The 25377-nt window shown below is 46.4% G+C and overlaps 1 protein-coding gene across 2 annotated transcripts in view; it reads right to left on the bottom strand.

Moving 5' to 3' along the window:
* The window catches only part of DPP6 (dipeptidyl peptidase like 6), a 787207-nt gene that overhangs the window by 663643 nt on the left and 98187 nt on the right, over positions 1-25377 (bottom strand). The window contains exon 1 of one of the 2 annotated variants that reach the window (XM_070368979.1): positions 17-105. The exons of the other annotated variant lie outside the window; for it this stretch is intronic. Coding sequence (XP_070225080.1) covers positions 17-67 — 51 coding nt within the window. The 5' untranslated portion in view covers positions 68-105. Of the gene's footprint in view, positions 1-16; positions 106-25377 lie in introns of those variants that run through there. 2 annotated transcript variants of the gene reach the window in all.

Here is a 25377-nt window from a genome sequence, read left to right as displayed (position 1 = left end):
GTGTCCTTTTACTCACCCTCCAAAACTGCTTTAATCTGCTCACTCTGGGCAGTCTGGACATGCTCATCTCTGTGTGTCGCCGGACGGAGGTGCATCGGCCAGGAAGACGGAGGGACTCCCTGGGCTGACGTGAAGCGGAGTGAGGGCTGATGCCCGGGGAGTCTGGCAACCAGAGACACTCCTTGGCTTTTAATACCGCTTTCCAACAACCACAGAGTCCTCCGCTCAGCACAAAGCAACCAATAGCTGCACAGGACAGTCTCAGCCTCTGAGGATCACAGAGGAGTGGAGAGACCCCTCAACCGGCCGATGGGGGGCAGAGGGAAGACCTGGGTGTTGGCAGATACCCCAGAGCAGCCTTCCCTGGCGCAGAACAGGAGGTGTTCTTCCCATGGCCCTATTTTCTGCTTCTTACTTCACCTGGGCTAAATCAGAGATCACATTCTGCTCTGGGAAAGCCAGACACTAATGATCGTCTCAGCTCAAAATGTTCAGCCTGCCTGAGGCAGAGGGTCCCCATGCTGGCCCCGCTGGCCCTGCCTTCTTGTTCTGGGTTCTGACCAGGGGCAGGTGCAGAATATGGGCCCTAATTCCTGATAAAGGGTAAATGCTGATGCTAGGTTGGCTCCATCTACTCAGGGAAAGAGAGATTTGGTCCTTATCCACTCGATCGTATGCAGAGAGAACAGGTATTTCAGAGCTGTACTAAGTGGTGTTCTGGATATGGAAGAATGTATCTACAGAAGTCCCCCACCCCCACATCTCAGGGCCCCCAGCAGAGAGGAGCCATAGGCAGAGGGACAGACCCAGAGTTCATTGTGCTCACTTCTACTCCCGTCCTGTAACAGATTCATCCCAGACATGTTCTGTGTATGCCAGCTCCATGCTGGGCACTCCTGTGTGAGCACACAGAAGCCAGCTCTGTGACTGGGATGTTTGCAGTCAGTCTGGTGTTGTAGCAATTTAATGACCTGCCATTCTCTCCTGAACAGACCAGCCCACCTCTGAGACCAAGAGCTTCTCAGGGGCAGAGGCTGGACCAGGGTCTCTTAGCGTTCTACCCAGCACCCAGCTCAGCGTGGGGACCCTGAGAACAGTCAGTGATGGAGGCAAGGAGGAGATGGGGCCAGGGAGGAATGTACATCAGGGAGCCCCAAGACTGTCTGGGCTGCACTCAGGTGTTCCCATCATCAACCTGGAAGAGAGACTTCTCTGAGGTGATTCTACCCTTACAGAAATTTAGCCTGAAGGACTGAACACTGTTAGATAATTCATACCCAGATGCCTTTTCCAAGGTGAGGAGCCTCATCTGAACAGTGACTTCCACTCCCCACCACCACCTCTTGTCTTTCATCATCAGGTAGGACACAGTGAACTCATTTCTGGGGGATTCTCTTGTTATAGGAAATTAGTACTGTGAAACTAACACATTTAGAGGGTGGTTTAGAGCCTGGGATAAAAGGAATGAGCCAAATATCTCGAGAAAATCAGCTTCACTAAACCACAAAGAGCAAGGGAAGGGAGGAGGAAGAAGAGAGAAGAGTGAGGAAGGCCAGAAGGAATCGGAGACTGGGGATTCCAGTGGGCAGATGGAATCATGCTCACACAGGGCATAAGCGTCTGTGCTGGAGAAGTGAATTCCACCACTGGGAGCATCGGTCTTTAGACCAGCCTCACCTTGACCCCAAAGAGCAACTGCCAGGAAGAACACCATCTCTGGATTCAAGATAAGTGCCCAAGGGCACAGAAGGAAAGAGCAGTGAGGAAGGAAGATTCTGGAGACAGAGGAATCGAATAGGAAGCCTGCTTCCAAGATAACACCATTAGACCAGGCTGCAAGGGCAGGAGAACACGAGGAATGGCTGCATCTGTGCTCTTCCTCTTCATCCCTCAGCTGCTGGATGAGGACCTATCCTCACGGAGAGGCAGCACTGGGTTGGTAATATGGGAAATATGCTGGATCAGACAGCACCGGGAGACATGGGTTGAAACCTCCTTGTCATCACAGAGTACCAGGAGTGGCTCCTTTCTGGAAGCTGCCTGAAGATTCAGCTCTCCTTTATACATCATACGATGATCCACTGTGTGGATAGTGCTGGTTGCTGAATATTTTTGGCTCAGCATCCCTGGGCACACATCACGGGATCATTCCTGGTCCCTTTTGATAGGCGGGAAGCACGTGACGGGTCTGGTCGGTGAGCTCTGGAAAGAAGCAACATGCCACTTCCACATCAGGCCTGACCCTGCCAGTGCAAAACACTCTCACTCTGATATGGCGATGGGTGAGGAGGTGAGACCTGCGACAGACATGTGGCTCTTCTTCCTTGAGCCTTGGAGCTCCGGGGTGTGTTTGTTACTGAAGCATAACCTAGCCTACACTGACTGTGATGACTTGTCAATCATTTCCTTAGTTTGTCTTCTCCCAAAGCAATCAGCAATTATCCCAGAACGAAACTGTCGAGGTTTTGATGTGTGGTGCTACTCTGCAGTTTTTAAAGTCAGAAGATCAGGTTGTTCACCCTCCTGAACCCAGGCAGGATCACCCCTCAACAGCCAGACTGAGAGCCACGAGGCTGACCCCAGAGATCAGGATCAGACACTCCATGAATGAGCCACCCCTCAAGAAAAGGATGTGATAATGCCACCTGCAGCAACATGGATGGTCATAGTGATCGAAGTAAGTCAGAGAAGGACAAACACCTTAAGACATCACTTACATGTGGGATCTAAGAAAAAGATACAAATGAGTGACTCACAAAATAGAAAGGAACTCACAGTCACAGACAACACACTTACAGTTACCAAGCGGGAAGGGAGGAGGGATGAATTAGGAGTTTGGGATTAACAGATATATACTGCTGCTGCTGCTGCTAAGTTGCTTCAGTTGTGTCTGACTCTGTGCGACCCCATAGACCGCAGTCCACCAGGCTCCCCCGTCCCTGGGATTCTCCAGGCAAGAACACTGGAGTGGGTTGCCATTTCCATCTCCAATGCATGAAAGTGAAAAGTGAAAGTGAAGTCGCTCAGTCGTGTCTGACCCTCAGCGACCCCATGGACTACAGCCTACCAGGCTCCTCCGCCCATGGGATTTTCCAGGCAAGAGTACTGGAGTGGGGTGCCATCGCCTTCTCTGAGACTAGTGTATATAAAGTAGAAAACCAACGAGGACTTACTGTATGGCACAGGGAACTACAGGAGGAGGAAAGGGCACCCACTCCAGTGTTCTCGCCTGGAGAATCCCGCGCACAGAGGAGCCTGGTGGGCTGCTGTCCACAGGGTCGCACAGAGTCGGACATGACTGAAGCGGCTTAGCGTGCATGCGCAGGGAACTATACTCAGTACCTTGTAATAATCTATAAAGAAAAAAATTTGAAAAAGGACACACACACACACACACAGTTGTTGTTTAGTGCCTAAGTCGTGTCCGACTCTTTGGCGACCCCACTGACTGTAGCTTGCCAGGCTCCTCTAACCACAGGATTTCCCTGGCAAGAATATTGGAGTGGGTAGCCATTCCCTTCTCCAGGGATCTTTCCAGCCCAGGTATTGAACTCATGTCTCCTGCATTAGCAGGTGGATTCTTTACCACTGAGTTACCAGGAAAGCTTATATATATATATACCACTTTATTGTATACCTGAAACTAACACAATACTTTAAATGAACCATACTTCAATGAAAATAAAAATTAAAAAAATAAAGTGGAGAGGCACGATTTAAGTCCACATACAGAAGTAAGGGATCCAAGTGAGGGCTTATAAGCTAATAGTCTAGCACCTTCACTGGAAAAGACCCTGGTGCTGGGAAAGACTGAAGGCAGGAGGAGAAGGGGACGACAGAGGATGAGATGGTTGGATGGCATCACCGACTTGATGGCCCGCGTGCTGCAGTCCACGGGGTTGCAAAGAGCTGGACACAACTGAGTGACTGAACCGGTAGCACCTTCTATCCTGAACATATTTGTAAACAAAGCTGTACGTTGTCCGCCACTTGTGTCCAGGAGAAGCCTCATGCGGTGAGCTTGGCGTCTTCCCCGCCATCGGATGGAGGGAGAGAGGGCTCAGGACACTAACTTTCAGCTGTCACTGATGAGCCAGTGATATTTAGGTCATTCATATTAGAGACTCTGATGTTTCGCTCAAAACCAACACTGGGAAATTCCTGGCCCCAGAGCAGGCGAGGGCAAAGAGTTACCGTTGGGATGTAGAGGGGTGGGGAGACTTTGAATGCCTCTCAAATTATGCCCAGTCACCACCGTCTGGACAGCAGTATCCTCTTCCTATTTGAAGTGCAGTAGGACATTATTTCCAGGAAGGCGATGGCACCCCACTCCAGTACTCTTGCCTGGAAAATCCCATGGACGGAGGAGCCTGGCAGGCTGTAGTCCATGGGGTCGCTAAGAGTTGGACTCGACTGGGTGACTTCACTTTCACTTTTCAGTTTCACGCATTGGAGAAGGAAATGGCAACCCACTCCAGTGTTCTTGCCTGGAGAATCCCAGGGACGGGGGAGCCTGGTGGGCTGCCGTCTATGGGGTCGCACAGAGTCGGACACGACTGAAGTGACTTAGCAGCAGCGCAGCAAGACATTATTTTAATTGGAGAAAAAAAACCGAGATAAAGAAGTGGTCATAATCTTATGAGTGTAAAGATTTTACTGTAATTTGAAAGCTCTCACAAGCCATTTTTAAGGACTGTGGCCTGTATTTGGGAGTCGAAATGCATCGGGTCTGTACGTCATTTATATATCATGTCAATATGGAAACAGAGCAAGTTAATACATTCAGGGCTCTTCAACATTCCATTTAAGTCATAAGTTAAGCAACACAGAGAGCTACAGGAACCGATACTGCTGACAAAATGATTCCAGGCCAGCGGACGTGACTTCTAGTATTTCCCCTTTAAAAAGTCTTTGAAGTAAGACCTGTGGGCTAAGCACTGAGAAAAGCTGATTAATATTTAATTCCTGGCTGATAAAAATAACGTGAGCTTGAGTTTATATGATTTTGGAAACGTAGGTATGATGGATCTATAACCCTGGAAACAGACCATGGAGAACCTTCCCATCAGAAGAACTTTAAGTCACTGGAAAATCTGGGGAAGAAAACATAGGTCTCATTCTTCACCATATAAAGCTTTACAAAATTATATTCTGCCATGGTTATCATATATTTTTCAAGTCATTTGTAGTTTTGTGATCCGGGTGACTTCTAAGAAAAGGATATAGAACTCACATATTTTGTTAATAAGCCATATTTTCAAAAGTACCTTGGACTTCCCTGCATTTCTACAAAGAAAGGGTTTTTCAATGTTTTAAATCAGAATCGGCTTGTGGGATTCCAAGTCTCTGTGACATTGCAGGCAAACCAAGAATTGCAACGTCATTTTTAGCTTAAATGTTCTCAAACATAACATGAATAATTTATTGATTTTTAAATAAGCGAGTCTATCTTCACTTAAATTTTCACCTTATTAAAATGGTCTAAAGTGAACAGGCTCAAAGCGATCACAAAATACTGTGCAATACTGCTGAATGAGAGATGACACGGAAGATAAACAACTAAGAATGTTGTTTTACATTTTCAAAAGATGTACGTGACATAAAATCAGGTCGGCTTCCCAGGGAAAGCCAGTGATTACTAGCATGTGTAAGACACAATAAGCCTTACAACCAAACTAGGGTTTTGATTTTGGGGGGAAAAGGAGGTGACAGCCGTGACTGATTCTGGTTTGATGGGCGAGGGAGCTGGAGGTCATGGATAACAAAAGCTGTATAGTCTCCCCTGAGTTATAGATAATTATAGATTACTTATTATTTGATTTTCAGAACAATCATGAAGTAATCACTTTTATTCAGAATGACTGGATTTTAGGTAGCCAAGAATTTCCCTCCAGAATATCAACACCCAGATCTATGGCGTCCAATCCAATGTAAATAACCATCTCAAGACACACAGTGTCGAATCTGACTCCACTGGCCACTTAAATATTCTTCACTCAAGCTTTACATGAACACACGGCACTACCATCTTGAACCTTCATTTTAGCCTCTCTTTGCTCTGCAGTAATCTACAAATTCAGGTGTGCAAGAATACCCAATCCTTATTTTCTTTATAATATCTGACGTTCTGTCCGACAGAATGAGAGGCAGCTCAGTCTTGCTCACCACTAGGGATCCCCCCAGGACTGGTGCAGGTCTGCGGGTTTCTGCAGTGCTAAAGCCCAGGGAGGGGCCTTCAGGCCATTTGTCACGGGTTACAGGATGTTATGTCTTTCTGCATCATTCCTTTAAGTGTGGTAATCCTGCTGCTTTGGGGCTGCCGGGGGACACAGAACACTTTGGAGGGGCTATGCGCCAAGCAGCCCAGGACTCGGTCTCCAAAAGGGCACCATCAAGCCTTCCCCTTGGGGTCTTGCCGCTTCCCTTGGGCTCCATCTTGAATCAACACACAGACGCTGCTCCAGGCAGTCATGCCAACTTCTCTTTTTGGTCTGGGGCGATTTCTTCTCATACTGCTTCCAAAGGCTCTCCAACCTCCCCGCCCAGAGTGGGACCCTTAGACATAAACTGAAAAGGGCTGTCACAGAACGAGACAGGGGTCTTTTCATGGCATCAGTATTTACAATAGCCAAGAAACAGACACAACCTAAATGTCCATCGACAGATAAATGGGTAAAGAAGACGTCGTACATAATATAATAGAATACTACTTCACCAAAAAAAGAATAGAATTTGGTTATTTGCAGACATGTGGACGGACCTAGAGACTGTCATACAGAATGAAGTAAGTCAGAAAGAGAAAGACCAATGTGTTATTATACAACACATATATGTGGAATCTGAAAAAAATTGTATAGATAATCTTATTTACAAAGCAGAAATAGAGACCCAGATGTAGACATCAATCACATGGGTTTCAAGGAGGAAAATGGGGGTGGGATGAACTGGGAGACTGAGATTGACTATATTGACTATATACACACTAGTGTGTATTAAATAGACAGCAGGGAACTCTGCCCAATGCTCTGTGGTGACAAAGAGGGAATATATGTATTTGTGTGTGGCTGCTTCACTTTGATTACAGCAGAAACTAACCCAACATTGAAAGAAACTATACTCCAATAATTTGTTTTACTTGCAGAATTCTATATGAATGTTAACTATACCTTGCAGGACAGAGTCATAGCTGATGACTTCCTTCTCATCTACAGAGACCTGTGGTTGAGGCCCTGCCTTTAGAAGTGCATTGAAATGGAGGCTTTACCTAGAGTCAGTGTCTTCTGGAGAGTTCTTTCTGTAAGTAGCCCTGACTTCCTAAAACTACAACATGTCCGTCGAGGGATGGGTAGAAAAAGTCCATTTGTTGTACTTTCCTGCCTTCCTGTGGCTTTTGGCTTTGTGGTCAGAGACTGAAGAGGTGAGCCAAAGAAAACAATAATATGATGATGGTCAGCATGAAAGCACTTTAAAAGGGGCGTGGGGATCCTTGAGGCCTCAGGTATTTCAGAGTTTGTTCAACAACGACTTCTTTGCTTCCTGATCAAACGGTGAAGGTTAACCTCCGGGCAGCAATTGCAGGATGTTGTCTCTGCAAAGGTTTTGTCTCCAAATTGGCAGTGACCTTTTGTTCTTCAAAGCTCATTGACCAGAAGTGTGCAAATTCTCCCTTCTGTGGGCATGAAGTCTCACTAAGACTTGAAATTGACTCTCACGATCTGGGCGTGCTCACCTCTTGGTGTTCTGGGAGGGGCCCTGGCTGGTCAGAGGGCTGGATGCTCGGATGCAGGCAGTGTGGTTCCCTAGAAAGAGCCCTGGACGGGGAGTCAGGGCCTTGGTGTTCCTGCCTCAGCTCTCACAGTTACGATTACGGTGTGTTTACCTTTCCTCTCTGAGCCTCATTTTTCTTTACTGCCAAAGATACTACTTTCTGTGTGTCAGTGTGTTATTCCAGGCACTACAGATACTTTGCAGAGTACTTGAGCACCATTGCCATCACCACCTTGGCTGGCAAGGCAGGCAAGTTTGGGTAAGGGAAGAGCTCTTCATTTCCAAGTGTTGGTCTCTCAGTCGTGTCTGGCTCTTAGTGACCCCATGGACTGTAGCCCGCCAGGCTCTTCTGTCCGTGGGATTCTCCAGACAAGAATACTGGATCGGGTAGCCACGCCCTTCTCCAAGGGATCTCCCAGACCCAGGGATCAAATTCGGATCTCCTGCATTGCAGACAGATTCTTTACCGTCTGAGCCATCAGGGAAGCACTTCTCTTTAAAACCAATCTCAATTATTCATACCAGAGATGATTCTTTAAAAAATATAAACAGAGACTTCCTTGGTGATCCAGTGGTTAAGGCTTGGCTTTCCAATGCAGGGGGTGCAAGTTCGATCCCTGGTTGGGGAACTAAGATCCCACATGCAGCAGGGTATGGCCAAAAAGTTCCAAGAAACAAATGTCCCCCTTTCTAGGGAAAATCATCAGCAAATTCACCCAGTGACTCCAAACCATGCTCACTCGGGGGCAGGGTCCTTGGTAAGGGTTTGGACACATCTGCAAACACCCTTCAGCTCTAGTCCCACTCCAGCTTTCCTTAGCATCCCTTCATCCTTTTTTCCTTTATCACCACTTCCAGTTTTTAAAACTACATGGGGCCTCTCTGGTGGTCCAATGGGTAAGGATCCTCCTGCCAATCCTGGGGACACAGGTTTGATCCCTGGTCCAGGAAGATCCCACATGGGGTGGGGTGACTAAGCCCACACGCCATTAACTATTGAGCCTGTGCTCTTGAGCTGGGGGGCCGCAACCACTGAAGCCCACGTGCCCAGGGCCCATGCTCTGCAAGGAGAGGCGCCACTGCAATGAGAGGCCCTCGCACCTCAGTGCAGAGCAGCGCCGCACTCACCGCAACTAGAGAAAGTCTGCCCGCAGCAAGGAAGACCCAACACTGCCAAAAATCAATCAATCAATCAGTCTTAAAAAACCCCAAAACACTATATAGGCATTCTGGCTTTCCTCCTTGCCTTTCTCTGAAGCCTGGATTGAAGACAGCATATCACTTTAACTCCCATTGCTTAAGCCTTTCTCACCATGTCTCACTGTTGAAGATAATACTGAAGACACTTTCCTTACACGGCATGATTGCTCTGCATCATTCACTACCTTATCCTATAAGCAAGACGTCCATTTCTATACATCTACAGCCAGCTTCCTCTATTTTGTACGTATTTATCTCTGGGAAATGCTCAAAGGAACATTATCCTCTACTGAACACAGTGAATGTTTCCCATGTCACACTGAACGGGTCCCCAGATGGAAGGAAGCATGTCCCTGAGACTCTCTTCCGTGGCTGGTGAGGTCTCCTCTGCGCCCTGCCTGCACCACTGTTTACAGCGTTGCCTGGTAACCGGCAGCCAGGCAAGCAGACAGGAAGTATGTGTAGAGGAGTTCCAGTTGATCAGAGAGTACCAGACAAAGGTTTGAAATTCACAGGGTCAGATTAGAGCAGTGTTTCTCAAATATCTATGATCTTTGTCATCATTTACATGGTGATCATGTATGCACACCTGTGAAAATGCACACACACACACACAAACAAAACTTTCACTAAACATACTTATCTTTTCCATTTACTTCAATTTTTTTTTTTTTTGGAAAACACCACACTCCCTGCCCATATCTGTGGAGATTCTGAGTCAATAAATGTGAGGTGATCCATAGAACTCCACACTTTTCACTTATTTCCTGAAAATGCAGTTGGTTTCCAGAAAGTCTTTTGCTGGTAGCACTGAATTAAAACTTACATTTTCACTCAATTCAGTTGGTGAGGGCAGATTTCTAAGATGGAACTCTGCCATATATTCCTGAAATGTCAATTAACTTCATCTTATTCCATGGAAATCGAATACATATTTCCCTCTTAGCTCAGCTGGTAAAGAATCCACCTGCAATGCAGGAGACCACGGTTTGATTCTTGTGTTGGGAAAATCCGCTGGAGAAAGGATAGGCTACCCACTCCAGTATTCTTGGGCTTCCCTTGTGGCTCAGCTGGTAAAGAATCCGCCTGCAATGCAGGAGACCTGGGTTCCATCCCTGGCTTGGGAAGATTTCCTAGAGAAGGGAAAGGCTACCCACTCCAGTATTCTGGCCTGGAGAATTCCATGGCCTGAATAGTCCATGGGGTTGCAAAGAGTCGGACACAACTGAGTGACCTTCACTTTCACTTTCACTTTTCAGCTAGGGACTCTGTCCATGGACCATGTCCCATGTTGGTCAGAAAGAGGGCGAGGCAAAAACTTGTGATGAGATAAAAATCAGCCACAACTATGAGCTAATGACCTGACAGTGAATAGGGTGTGTATTTGGCTTCTGTTGCTGTAACCAGTTGCCACAAACTTAGTGGTTTAAAGCTGAACTCACTTATCATCAGGTAGTTCTGTAGGGCAGAAGCCCAGCACAGTGTGGCTAGATTCTCTGCTTAGAGTCTGACAAGATGGAAACCTGATTCAAAGAGCTGACTCCCTGGAAAGGACCGTGACGCTGGGAAAGACTGAGGGCAGGAGGAGAAGGGGACGACAGAGGATGAGATGGGTGGATGGCATCACTGACTCAAAGGACATGAGCTTGAGTGAGCTCTGGGAGTTGCTGATGCACAGGGAGGCCTGGCGTGTTGCAGTCCATGGGATCTCAAAGAGTCAGACATGACTAAGAAACTGAACAAGGTAGAAATCAAAATATCAGCAGGACCAGGTTTCTTTCCGGGGCCCTGGGGAAGAATGTGCTCCCAAGCTCATTCTGTTGGCAGGATCCTCTTTTGTTTTTAACAGCTCATGTGGTCACACTGTGCCCACCCAGATAATTCAAGATAACTCCCTGTCTTAAGGTCCACTGGCTAGGAACTTAATTCCACCTGCAAAGTCCCTTTGCCGTGCACTCTAAAACAACCACGGGTGTGACACCAGAGGACAGACATTATGGGAACCAAAATTCTGGCTACTATAGTGGGCCAGTAACATCATTGTTTTGTGTGGCGGGCAGTGTTAAATATTAAGAATAAATCAAGCATAAGAAATTATAACTGGGAGATAACTCCATATGGTGTGATATTTAAACTAAACAAAAATTTAAACCTAAAATAAATAAAAATCAAATTAATGAGGTTTTGCCCTGTTGAACATCAGTTCATCCAGAAGTCTTTCCATAGGCAAATAAGTGATTCAAACGCAGTGGTTAAAGTTTCAGTGGTTGGGAGCCAGCAATATTATTCTTGAATAATATTATTTCCATAGTTTGCTTTCCCAATGTGCAGCTCAGAGAGGTAGCTATGTGGATAATAACACTCCTTGGCCGTGCATGCCAACGTCCTTTGTTGCTCAGCTACCACTGCTATGCATCCTCCTGGGCTTTGCCATGGCTTGATACTGGCTTTGCTTGAAAACCAAGTTCTGAACATGTCCAACTGGCCAAATCACTATCAATTCCAACCTTACTGAATTAAACATGAAGCAGTGGGTTGAAGAGGGCAGGAGGAGAAGAGGGCAACAGAGACTAAAATGGGTGGATAGCATCACCGACTCAACAGACATGAGTTTGAGCAAACTCTGGGAGATAGCAAAGGACAGGGAAGCCTGGTGTGCTGCAGTCCATGGAGTCACAGAGTCAGACATGACCTAGTGACTGAACAAGAGTGGGTTAAAGAAGGGACTCTAGAAGAAATAAGAGGAGAAAGGAGGAGAGAGAAGAAGAAACACATGAGAGAAATGAAGGGAAGAAGTTACAATGAGATAATAGAGATAGGAGGAGGGAAGAGGGGGAGAATGAGGGGTGGAGGGGAAGGATGCGAAGGGGAAGACAGATCTTGAGAAGCTGAAAATTAACAACCTGTGTTCATCATAGAGAACCAAATCTCCACTTAAATATATACAAGTAAGTTATTTAAACCCGGGGGTATTGATTTATCTACAAAGAACCAAGTTAATGGTAATCAAGAAATGATGATAAAAGCAAACTCTAAGCAAAACAAAACATTCCTAGGGAGGTCTGTGAACACGGTAGGCAAAATCTGAGATGCTAACATGTCTTGGTCTTAATATCATCATTAGTGATAGGAGACTGTTTCTCAACACGTCTAAATACCGAAGGTTAATTTTCTAACATTTGTCATTCAGTCACTCAGTCATGTCTGACTCTCTGTGACCCCATGAGCTGCAGCATGCCAGGCTTCCCTCCTGCCCTCAGTCTTTCTAACATAGGCATCTGCATTATAAAAATATACAATGCCCCAGAGATCTGCTTCATGACAATGTGAATATACTCAACACTACTGAGTCCCAGGTACACTTACAATGTCTAAGACAGCTCATGTTGCCCGCCGTTTACCACAATTTTGAAAAAAGGTGCCATTCCCTATAAATGGATCAACTCACCTAATTCTCCCCAACCATATAAGACTGGTACTCTTATCATTTTCTTTTTCTAGAGGGAAAACTAAAACTTTAGGGAAGTAAGAGACTTGTCCAAACTCATGCAGCTTATGGGAGTGGAACTGTCATTCAAAACAAAACAGTGTGATCCAAGTCCCTTGGTGTTAATCATTTTACTCTTCTCTCACTCAAAAACCAATTTACATAAAGAAGGAAAATAAATATGTATTTAAAAAATAATCTATGACTAGAAGGATGATAGAGAGGCACGTGCAGCAAATAGCATTTTAGGCAACAAACCCGCATCCCTAGGAAAACAAAAAAGTAGAAGGCCATCATATAAATGGATGCGTATCCGGAGTTTTAAAAGTGAGATTTGCACAAGATACATAGAACAGAGGTTTCCCAGGCTAGTGGTAAAGAACCTGCCTGCCAATACAGTGGGACATAAGAAACATGGGTTCGATCCCTAGGTCGTCGGGAAGATCCTCTGGAGGAGGGGATGGGAATCCACTCCAGTATTCTTGCCTGGAGGAGTCCATGGACAGAGGAGCCTGGCTGCCTAGGGTCCGTGGGGTCTCAAAGAGTTGGACACGACTGAAGCAACTTAGCAAGCACGCACATAGAACGTTTTACAGCTGATGTAGGGGGAAGAGCCCTTACACCCCGAAGCTGCCTCACCCGACCTGGGCGGGCATTCCTCAGTGAGCCCAGAGCAACAGTGAGCCTGCATTCACTAAAATATAAATTCTGTTTCTTTCCCCTTCAAGGATGTAGACATAAAAATTGAAGCACAAAATTCCTGTCTGCCTATTTCACTTAGAAGTTTCACTCATTCTTCTAAACCTTCTTTCTGTGAAACTAATTATGATGGCTTTCATTTCACCCACGCTGGCACAGTCAGAAACTATTTTTGTTATACAAACACCCATAATGTCACTGCTGTTGGTATAAATTAACCAGGACTTCAGTTAGGCCAAGAAACAAACCCTATTTACCAAAATCCCTTGGAAAGAAATGAAAGTAGTTAGGATTTAAGATTCATTCTCACATAACCCACCAGGAAATCTATTTACTCCAAACACTGTTTTTTAAATGCAGAAATAGCCTGTTATTTGCTACCGTTTCTCTCCCATTATGGATTTTTAACAAATAAAATAGATTTTTGATGAAGACACACTTGTAAATAACATTCTCTCTTAAAGCTTCCAACAACCATGGTTTCAAAACTTGGGAAAGCCCATCACAGTTCTTTATGCTAACTTTCTAAGCTGTGGTCTAAGGCACTTTAAGGCAAGAAGGTCAAGAGTGAGAGTTATGGTTAAATACTCTGGTGTGCAGATCTGTGAAGCTGATAACAACATGCAAAGATTCACACAGTACAATTCTGTCTACCTGGAATCTTCTTTATCTATTTCTTTACATAATAAGCTGCGTAAAAAAACACTTGTTTCATTAATCTCCCTCTCATGAGATCATTTGCAATATCACCATTAAAATTTTTTTAATCGGGGTTCTTACCACTCCTTGATATTTTATTATTTATGTTATTTATTTACTCCTTCCTTATATTACTTCCAAAATACTCCAGAGTCCTTGGCACATGTTTGAAAGTGAAAGTGATGGTTGCTCAGTTGTGTCCACTCTTTGCAACCGCATGAACCGTAGCCCGCCGGACTCTTCTGTCCATGGAATTTTCCAGGCAAGAAAACTGGAGTGGGAGCCACTCCCTTCTCCAGGGGATGTTCCTGACTCAGGGATCGAACCTGGGTCTCCTGCATTGTAGGCGGATTCTTTACTGTCTGAACCACCACAGAAGCCCCGGTACATATTGGGCTCTCATTAAATGTCTGTGGCATAAACGAGTGAAGGAAAGGAGGGACGAAGGAAGAAGCACGGTGCCACAGAGTCTGTGTACAATATTGGAATGTGGCTCATTCAGAGGGAGGCATGTTCTTTTTAATGGGAGACAGAAACCAAAGCAGACTAGACCTTGGGCTCTCTTTGGGTAATAGAACCTTTCTGAATCCCACTGTGTGCATTTATCAAATGGGAATAATAGTGTTCACCCCGTTTCACTCATTATACTAGTGAGGAAAACAGAAAATAATTCATCAATGTAAAGGAAAAAAACTACCATCCCAGAGGCTCTGCATTTTAAGTACCCAGGGACAATGTTTCCTTTCAATTCTCTCTATATGAATATATAGTCAGACCATGATTGGAAGTAGAGGGAACAGCAGAGTTGTTCTGAGTGTCACAGGTTCTGGTGGGGACACTTGGACTCTACTGGGGGATTATCAAGGTCAAAGTGACACTGGAAAATGTTCCACTTGGCCCTGGGCTGTGGCTCAGTTCTCAGCAGAGGCCTGCCTTTGTTCTGCTTGCATCTTATGTGCCCCCTAGGACTGGGGACGGAGTGGGATGGAGTTGGAAGATGATAACAAGCTTGCCAACAAAGGTCGTCTAGTCAGAGTTAGGGTTTTTCCACTAGTCACGTACGGATGGTGACAGATGCTGGGAAAGATTGAGGGCAGGAGGAGAACAGGGTGACAGAGGATGAGACGGTTGGATGGTATCTCTGACTCAATGGACATGAGTTTGAGCAAACTCTGGGAGATGGTGAAGGACAGGGGAATCTGCTGTGTTGCAGTCCATGGGTTGCAAAGAGTTGGACATGATTGAGCGACTGAATGAACTGAAGTAACAATGAGGGCTTCCCAGGTCGCACTAGTGGAAAGGACCCACCTGCCAATGCAGGAGATGCAAGAGAGGCGGGCTCGATCCCTGGGTCAGGAAGATCCCCTGGAGAAAGAAACGGCAACCCACTTCAGTATTCTTGCTTGGAGAATCCCATGGATAGAGGAGCCTGGCGGGCCACAGCCCATGGGCTCACAGAGTCGGACACGACTGAGTGACTTAGCACCAGCACAGCACCAATGACGATGAAGATGATGACGATGATGAGATGATGATGATATTAGCTGACATTAACAACGATATACTTTGTACTAGTCACTGCTCTGATGGACTAATTCACTTAAGTCATCCAATAACCCAGCGGCTTCCCTGGTGGTTCAATGGTAAATAATACGCCTGCCAATGTAGGAGACACAAGGATTGATCCCTGAGGCAGCAAGATCCCCTGGAGTAGGAAGCCACCCCCCATGGACAGAGGAGGCTGGCAGGCTACAGTCCGTGTGGGGTCGCTAAAGAGTAGGGTGTGACTTAGCGACTAAACAAGCAAAAATAACAAATAATCCTGTGAGGTAGATGTTGTCCTCATCATTTTTAAGGTCACTGAGACACAGAGAAAAAACTACAATCTTTCTACAGCCACATAGCTAAAAGGTACCAGGACTTGAACTCAGGTGCTCTAAATCAGGCTTAACAACTGCTCAGTTCTGTCTCACGAAGAAGTGGGGACCAGAGTGGCAGCCTGATTCCCACCAGCTCCCTCTGCAGTCATGTGCCCCATCTTCTCTCTTCGGGAGACAGATTGCACCCCTGCTTCAGTGTGGTAGGGTCACTCAGGACGCATCCAGTACTTCACTGACTTACTATAGGACTGTATCAGGCGTGGGCATAGGATCTATGCCAGGCCAATAGGATGCTTGCCTGAGAACTCCAAACTGAGGCTGGAGAAAAGAAGCCTTCTTTCCTCTCCACACAGAGACCGAGGAGGAGACTCTGGGATAGTCGGTGGTCACTTCCTCACATTCCCTAAGAGGAGAAGCCAGCGGATGAAGCAGAGGGTGAAGGGAGGGAGTCTTAGCTGCACCTGAGGCCTGGTTCAGCCAACCCCAACCAGCCCCACTCTTGCCCAAGTGAGAGCTTCTTCCTTTTCTCCAGTTGAGATACATCATTTGCTACAGAAATATACCTCCACTCAAAGTATCTAAGGGGCTTCCCTGGTGGCTCAGATAGTAAAGAATCTGCCTGCAGTGTGGGAGACCTGGCTTCCCCTGGAGGAGGAAATGGCAGCCCACACTAGTATTCTTGTCTGGGAAGTCCCATGGATAGAGGATCCTGGAGGGCTACAGTCCATGGGGTCACAGAGGGCTTCACTATCAGGGCTTCCCTGGTGGCTCAGATGGTAAAGAATCTGTGTGCAATGAAGGAGACCTGTGTTCAATCTCTGAGCCAGGAAGATCCTGGAGAATGGAATGGCAGCCCACTCCAGTATTCTTGTCTGGGAAGTCCTGTAGACACAGGAGCTTGGTGGGTTACAGTCCATGGGGTTGCAAAGAGTCAGATGTTTATTTTTAGAGAAAGACATGTCACATCCCTCCACAAGTCACTAAAGAACCCGAGTGGCCAGCCCTGATGTCAATGGAACATGCATCGAGTTAGATTCAATGATTAAGAGATCACTGACTCTGAAGACCTGCATAAAGGCCCATGTCAAATGTCTTGTTTTGGAAGTCAGAGCTTCAGCCTTGGCCTGGAGGCCTGCCATCTGCTGGAGATCCGTTGGCCTTAGTTCCAATTGCTGCCTCCTCCTGGGTCGAGAAGGACGGGCCGCTGTGCACACAGCTCTGCCTCAGAGCCAAGCAGGCAGAGGGTGGCCCAGAACTACACTCGGTGTATTTTCTTCATTGCCCACATATTCCACAGGGTGGACCAGCAGGCTCTACCAGGGTGATCAATATGCTTACGTGTCCCTGGATCAGAATGGCTGGCCTGGATAAAACAGCTCATTTATTTTATTGATCTTGTGTATCTACCTAGAATGGGAGTAATAGGGCCTTCTGGGCTCTTCCGTCTCCCCTCTGTCTGGGCTGCCACCGTCTCAGACCCTGAGCTGATGTTCTGTGGACTCCACAACCTCGAGGGAGAGCGAGAGTTTTAATTGCAGTGGCTCTCTCCTTCCTTGGAAGCTGGTGTTATCTTTAGCTGTCCATCTGTCTCCAAAGCCTGCCTGCCTCTGCCTCAACTGAATCTAATAGAAAGAAACATATTTGCTCACTGATAAAGGCTCCAAATGAGATTGGATGGGGGCCCAGAAAGCAGTAGCATCAGGAGGAAAGTTGCCTGACAGGTGTGAGACGGGCCAGTCTGTCCTGGGGAAGAACAGCAGCAACGGCTCCAAGTGGACCCTGAGCCTTCAGCCCTGGGAGACTACAGGCTGAGGAAAGTCAAGGTTGCCTACCACGGGCACCGGTCCATCTATTCTGCTTCCAGGCTCTCTGACTTCAAGCCTCACATTTCATCTCACTTAAACCTCGCTTACTCCCCTAAAAATGGGGATACTAATAACTGTCCTCCAGGCATTTTGCAGAGATTCAAGGGTACCACTTGTGGTGAGCAGTTCAGAAACAGGAGTGCTGTTTAACAAAATGACAAAGTCATCAAATCCATGGAAATATCTGAATTCTTGCTGAATCAAAACAGAGCTGGATGTGGTAGGACCCGGAGCTCAAATGCCCCTTGAAAATAGCTACCAGAGACTTCCCTGGCAGTCCAGTGGTTGAGACTCTGAGCTTCCAGTGCAGGGGTGGCAGGTTCAATCCCTGGTTGGGGAACTAAATTCCCACATGTCGCGAGGCATGGCCAAAAAAGAGAAAAAGAAAACATCTACTAACTGTCCTGGGAATCCTAGCCTCAGAAAGGGTCTGCAATTAATGGAAGGTACAGATCCAGTTAAGAGAGCCAGCCTGAGAAGCACCAAGCTCCATGAGCTCGTGTGGCCCTTCTGGACAGCAGTTCGTGTTGGAAGCTGTAAAATGTTTATGCAAAGGAGTTTAGCTCCTCCAATCTCAAGATGTGGCTGAAAATATGAAAGCCTTCCCAAGGGATCATTCACCTTGGGGAAAATACATCACCTCAGCAAGGGAGCTCATGCTCAGAAGTGGAAATGTCAGCTGAAAATATTCTCAACATGGCTTTGCTCAGCACTCACCTGCATTCATGCAGGAGTTTGACGTTCATTTGAGAAGCTCCCTAGAAAATGCCAGTTGCTAAGCATTAGTTTTTCTATGCAGCTCAGCCCTGAGGATGTGGGTGATTTCTTCTCTAGTACTTACTTTTAATTTAACTGAACTCTCTCCCCTCAATGTCTTATACACTGCTCCTGTTCCCATCAGACGACTGTGTGGCTCCTGACTGATCGGAAGGCAATACTGCCATAAGATAACCTGGGGGCAAAGGGTGGTCTCCCAGTGGTGGTTTTCCTGAAGACCACGCCCACAGTTTGGATAGATGCGAGGGTGCAGAGGAAGAGATTACCCAGCACAGATCTGCGCACGGGCACACACATTCTTGCAATTTACTTCTAATCTTTCGCATGAAGAATACACCCCTCTCTGCTTCTATGCCCCAAGCATCCAGAACAGGGCTAGATTTTTTTCCCACCATGCTCTATGCGGCATGTGGGGTGCTGGCTCCCCAACCAGGGATCGAACCCGTGCCCCCTGCACTGGAAGTTCAGAGTCCCAACCACTGGACCTCCAGGGAAGTCCCCAGGTTGGAGTTTGAGCAGATACTTATTAGATCCTTGCTGACCAGTGGAGGAAAAGGCAAGGCTGCCTTTGAAGACAAACAGGTGAGTAACTCCCTCTCAATTAGTAAATAGAGGCGTATCCATTTTATCTTATGCAAGTCTGGGGACTTGAGAATGTAGACATCAGTCTCACGTGTTTGCATTTATTTGCATGCGTGTCCTGACCAGCTGACCTGGTGGGAGTGAATCTAGAGAAATATCACAGACTCTCCACTGACTGTATCCCTTCCAGAAGCCCAGTGTCCTTTCCCTAAGGCCCATGTGTTAAAATCAACAGCAGCATGACCTGGCCATGCTCCTGGTACCCGGTATCTGAGAGAATCTCGGATTTCAGTGGCTCCTAGCAGGGGAAGAAGTGATGCTGAAAAAAAAAACTCAGGACGCACCTCTTCCTGGAGACTAGAAATGTGTCACCATCTTTACAGTGGCCAGAGTTACATGCTCGCCTGTGGAGCACCTTCCAGCTCTCTCCAAGCATAACGACACACAGGTTACTTTCGGCTTACATTTTTTTTTTTTTTTTTTTGGAAGCCATCCATTGTTAGTCCTACTCAAGGTGATAGGGAGAAACATGGGAGAAAGGAGGCAAGACACGTAGGATGGGCAGGAACCGATAAGTGGAAAGAGCTAGACAGGCTGAGGAACCAGAAAGGGGGTGTTAAAGAAAAGCTGGCAAGAGAAAAAGGAAGGAAGAGAAATCAGAAAGGCAAAGCTCTCGGTAATCCAGGAAACACCTGCACTTTGTTCAAATCCACATGGGAAATACGAGCCTTTGCTGGGGAAGCTGGTAGATGATCCTTCCTTTAGACACACATGGCACTCCATTGTGCCACCTGTGACAGCAAAGTAAACAAGGAAAGCACAGAACGTGTGCCTCCGTCTCCATCAGACTGTGGGTGCACTGAAGAGGTCAGGCATAGCTGGGACCCAGCACAGCGCCCGGCAAACAGCTGCTGTACATAGCGGCCCATGCGCGTTGACTTGTTGAGTAAATGGGTGAATAAACTGGACACGAAAGAGGAAGATGTAGGGAAGAAATGGGAGGATGCTCAGGATTCAGTTTCAGAACAATCCTTCACGTGCAAGCTCACAGCCAAACCTTCACACCAAGACTTCTTGATGCTGGACCTCCAGACAGTCCTTCCCTTCCCATAAGCACCTACAGAACTCAACTTGTGTCCTGTCCTTGGACACTTTCCTTGAATAGCCTCATGTCTCTAACTGGTATATGCTCTTCTCCCACCAACAAGACTGCATGCAATGGGAAGACAGGCACTAACTGCCAAAATGCTTGCTCTTTTTCACATAACGCCTCATCTTTGACTCATGGAGGGGTGGACATGCCAAGGCTTGTGTCAACTGGTAGATTCTTAACCTGCAGACTCAGGTTCCTAAACAGTGCCCACTGTTAAGAACAGAGGCTCCCAGTCAACCCTGGCAACCTGCAAAGCTTCTCATAAACCCACATCGCTATGATCCACCATCAAGACTCTGGACTCTTTAGATCAAGGAAGGGGTCCTGGGTCTGCTCTCTCAAAAGTTCTTCTGATGGGGACTGGTGCTACCTTGCACTCCTTGGTATACCAGAACTCCCTGCCACTTGCACGTGTTTAACTGCTTCTCTTCCTCCCTAGGATCCCTGGATGCTCCCTTCTAGTTCCTAAGCTCCGACTCCACTCTCCTGGCTCCCCACCCTGCTAATCCTCCTGTGATGCCATCTGGGGGCGGCCCCTCCCAGGGGACCTTGCACACAGCCCTCCCGCCCCAGCACACTGAGAGCCCTGGGGAAGATGTGAGGGGCGATGCAATGATTCAGATCCAGCTTTGCATTTCCCTCAGCCCCGAGCGGGGCCTCTGCACACAGCTGCAGCTTAGCAGAGCTCCTCTGACAAAACCAAAACCTATAATGCAAAAATCTCCAACTGTAGGAATTTAATAAGGCTGTAGACATGAGCTGTAATTAAAAGTGGGAAGCAGGGACCAAGTTCCAGTTAGGAAACAAAGCTTCTTTAAAATCTTGTAGAATCTATGGCTCTGGGGATGCCAAGGGCAGGAGAGATTCAAGACACAAAAAATAAACTGACCAAAAAAGAAAGAAATCAAAAAATTAGAGGGAAGGCATCAGTTAGAGAAAAAGCAAGTATCCTGTAATGGCTTATTCTGAGTGTTTGATGCCTGAAGGAGGTGGCGCCAATATTTTCAAACACAATTTAGTTTCAGAATGTAAAAAAGTTCTCTCCTGGAGGAATAAAATGCCAAACTTCATTAAAAATATAAAAATGGTTAATTAAGCATCACTCAGTCTAAGAAAGTGCCTGAAAAATTGTGCTTCCTGGTTACTGGCTGAGTAGATGAATGAATGAGATGGACAAGAAGAAAGAAGATAGACAGGAAATAGGATGCTTCACAGAATCTTTAATAGAGAGAACAGTCCTTCAAGTGCAAGTTCAGTGTCCACCTCTCTAACCAAGACTTCTTGATTTCTGGATCTCCAGACTGCCCATTGTAAAATGTAACAGTCATGTCCTCATAAAGCCTTGTACACACTTACTCATGGCAGCCTTATTCATAATGGACAAAATATGGAAACCACCCAAACATCCACCAAATGATGAGTGGATACACAAAATGCATTACCTCCATACAATAGCATACATTTCAGCCACAAAGAGGAATGAAGTTCTGATATGCACGACAGCATGGATGAATCTTTATGAAACATTATCTTCAGTGCAAGAAACCATATACGCCAGTGAATGTTATATAATTCCATTTATATGACATGACCAGAATAGGCAAATACAGACTAAAAAATAATAATGATAATTAGAGGTCACTGCAAGCTGGGCCAGGGATGGATGAGAAATGGCTGCTAATGGATAGAGGGTGTCTCTTTTGGGTGATGAAAATGCTGTAAAATTGGATTAACATGATTGCTGCACAATTCCGTGAATATACTAAAAACCACTGAATTGTACTCTTTAAAGGGTAGATTTTATGGTATGTAAATGATGCCTCAGTGAAGCTGTAAAACAAATGTCATGGTCCATGCAAAGTAGCATGTTTAAGTCAAACACACTGGTGATGTTTTAAACAGGATGGTGGAGATAACTGCACAGTCATTTGTTGGGTTTCTGGCTGTTTTAGGAAAATCACGGATGTGAAATAGAATGTTGATGGTATTAATTTTTAGAGGAGAAGAGAGAACATATTAAAAGCCTTTATATTAGAAAACAGTCAGGAAAACCTAGGGACCTAGAACTTGTACTGGAAAGGGAACTCCATGGATGGTGCCAGCCCATCCATCTGAATGGTGATAGAGGCCAGGAAGATGCTGGACTCAGCCAGCGAGAATACGATGCTGAGCGGTGGGAGCCAAGCCAGGCAGGTGGGTCAGAAGAGCGATGAGAAACCTTGGGGCTATTCCCAGTTGGAAGTCCAGAGAAGTGTCAGCTCCAAGCCCCAGGCTGGAGCCCCGGAAGACAGCTGTCTCCGAGGACAGCTGGCAGGAGGGAGAAACCAACAGAAGCTGGGTGGGGGCCAGGGGACTGGCTTCCTCACCGCACTTCTGTGGTCAGCTGCCTCACACCTGCACACCCTGAAGCTCCACTGAGTCCTCTGAAACCCACAGTTCCTCACAGTAGCTGATAAGCCTTTCTGACTGCAGCTCTCATAACACAAATTACTTCCCAGCCCACGTACTTCCCAGTCTCATTGGAGAAAGTTCAGTTCAGTGGCTCAGTCATGTCCAACTCTTTCCGACCCATGGACTGCAGCACGCCAGGCCTCCCTGTCCATCACCAACTCCCGGAGTTCACTCATGCTCATGTCCATGGAGTCGGTGATGCCATCCAGCCATCTCATCCTCTGTCGTCCCCTTCTCCTCCCGCCTTCAATCTTTCCCAGCGGGTTCACTGAAATCAGATAGCCTCACTGTCCTAGCACATCTGGCGATCTCATGAATACATCTGAGGATTTATACTGGAACTACAGGGCAGACAAGTCTTGTGAATTAGTTTTGGGAAAACTAAAAATTTAAAGCATTTTGGGAACCGATCTGGATCTCTAAAACATGTTGTGGGTTATTTGGTTCAGCCAAAGAGAGAAAGGGTGATTTCAAATGGAAATTAAACAAAGATAAAAGCAAAAATAACTGCAACAAAAATCCAACCGGCTCAAAACATTGGCAGCACAGGAAGCCAAGCTGTCGAGCCTGACTCCCCTGGTGGGAGGGGAGCAGAAGCTCTGTGGCCTCTTCAGGCACTCAGTGGGAGGCAGGCTTGGCAGACCAGAGATGGGTCCTTGGCGAACTGCAGCAGCCCGCTAAATTTAGCCTACATACTCGAGTTCAGTTGCCTGCAACAACTCACTTAGTTACACTTATGTATGTGCTTAGATGCTCAGTCTTATCCAGCTCTTTGTGAGCCATTGGACTGTAGCCCTCCAGGCTCCTCTGTTCATGGGGCTTTTCAAGCAAGAATATAAAGTGGTTGCCATTTCCTTCTCCAGGGAATCTTTCCGACACAGGGATCAAACCAGCATTTCCTGTGTTCCTAAACTGCAGGCTAATTCTTTACCCGTGGAGCCACTGGGCAAGCCCCTTTAGTTACTCTTAAATGTGTGTAAAAGTAAGTCTATGGACTTGAAGCTCATTCATTCCATAAAGACCAAAGAGAGGGACCTTATCTTTGGTTGAACTTGTCACCCATCCACAGGACACTCAAGAGTCTCCAGGCAGACTGAGGACCCTATTTCGTGAATCTCCCGTCTTGACCAAACCCTTGGTGTACACCAGTGAGGCCCAGCCAACCCAGGACTCTCACCTTTTTCTCACTTGACAACGTTGGCTCTGAGTTTTGAGGTTAATCCCCGTATATTTTCAGACGAGATACAGAAGAAAAACAAATCTGTATTTATAATTAAATGAAACCTTCTTGAGAGTATATTTTAGATCAGAGCACATTTGCTAACACCCAGGATAAATATGCAGAGATAAAATCAACTACTTTTAGTTTTCAGATTGTTTTGTCAGCTGAGATTTGAATGCATTTGTTCAGTTCCCTCTTCTCAGGGACCAATTATAGTCTCTGATAACTCTGTTCTTCAGCTTTTCAGAGGTGACCCAGAGAGTGGACAACTTTCCCATCACCCAAGTTCTCCGGGAAAGTCTGTGTCAACTTTGGCTGTGGCTCTGGACTAGAAAATCCAGGAAAATGCGCCACTCTTAGGAAAAAGGAAGTCTGAAGCCTAAAGATTTGGCCTCTATTTCTACCTCTCCCTGTAGCAAAAGGTGTGACTGGGAGCTTCTGGGTCCCCAGCTCCTCAGTGTCACATGGAGAGGGGGTGCTCTTTCCAAACCCAATGATGTGGGCCATGTGTGCATTTGTGTGTGTGTGTGTGGATGAGGTGTGCTCTACAAGCATGCTGGATTCCTTTCAGCAGCAACGATTTTTAACCTAAACATTAACAACCAACACTAAAGCAACAGAATAAACTCGAGAAGGATGTGGCTTTATCCGCTGCTTTTGCTTATCTCCTTTGAACTTTTAGGGTGTGCCTATTATAATAAAAAAATAGTCCTTCCAGGGGAAAAATAAACATTATGGAGATTCTAGTTAGCAGTAGGGCTGGTATCATCCGTGTCCTCTAGGGCTCACAGTCGCAGGCCACAGTCGCCAGAGGCCCGCTGATGGGAGACTCTCAGCGCCATCAGATTCCCACTCAGGGAAGAAGCCTCTGCATTTGCTGGGCAGCGGTTTTAAATAAATTTATATTAAAAAAAAATAAATAAAACTAAGAAGAGCAATCAAATGCGCCTTGTTTTCTGGTGAATAAGAATGTGCTTTTTGTGAAATTTAAAAATAAATGATACATATGAACTTACAAACAGAAAGAGCCTTGCAGACAGAGAAAGAACTTATGGTTGCCAGGGGAGAAAGGATAGTTAGGGAGTTTGGGATGGATATATGTACACGCTGCTATATTTAAAATGGATAGACGACAAGAACCGCTGTGCAGCACAGGGCACTCTGCTGAATGCTATGTGGCAGCCTTGATGAAAGGCGGGTTTGGGGGAGACTGGATGCATGGATGTGTATGGCTGATTCCCTTTGCTGTCCCCCAGAAACTGTCGCAATGGTGTTAATCAGTTGTACCCCAATAAAAATAAATTTAAAAAAAAGAACATGCTTTTTAGAGTTCATAGGAAACCACCTCGTGGGCAGTTACATCATTTTATCTGTTTTTAGAAAGAGAGGTAAAGGAAATGGGGCCCGGGAGCTGGCTGGCTGACTCAAGGCTTCCTGAGCCCCAGGCTGGCTCTGAGCAAACACCACCATCAGGACCACGGCTGTCCCCAGGGAAGCCCTGCTGTTAAGTACACCAGCGAGAGGACCTCCCTCTGCTGGGACGTGAGCGCCTCCCTTTCTTCTCTCAGGCTCCCGTTTCCCAAGAACCTGCCCTC

The sequence above is a fragment of the Bos mutus genome, chromosome 4 (assembly GCF_027580195.1).
Source record: "Bos mutus isolate GX-2022 chromosome 4, NWIPB_WYAK_1.1, whole genome shotgun sequence".
Taxonomy (NCBI): Eukaryota; Metazoa; Chordata; class Mammalia; order Artiodactyla; family Bovidae; genus Bos; species Bos mutus.
This window is presented reverse-complemented; position numbering and strand designations above follow the sequence as displayed.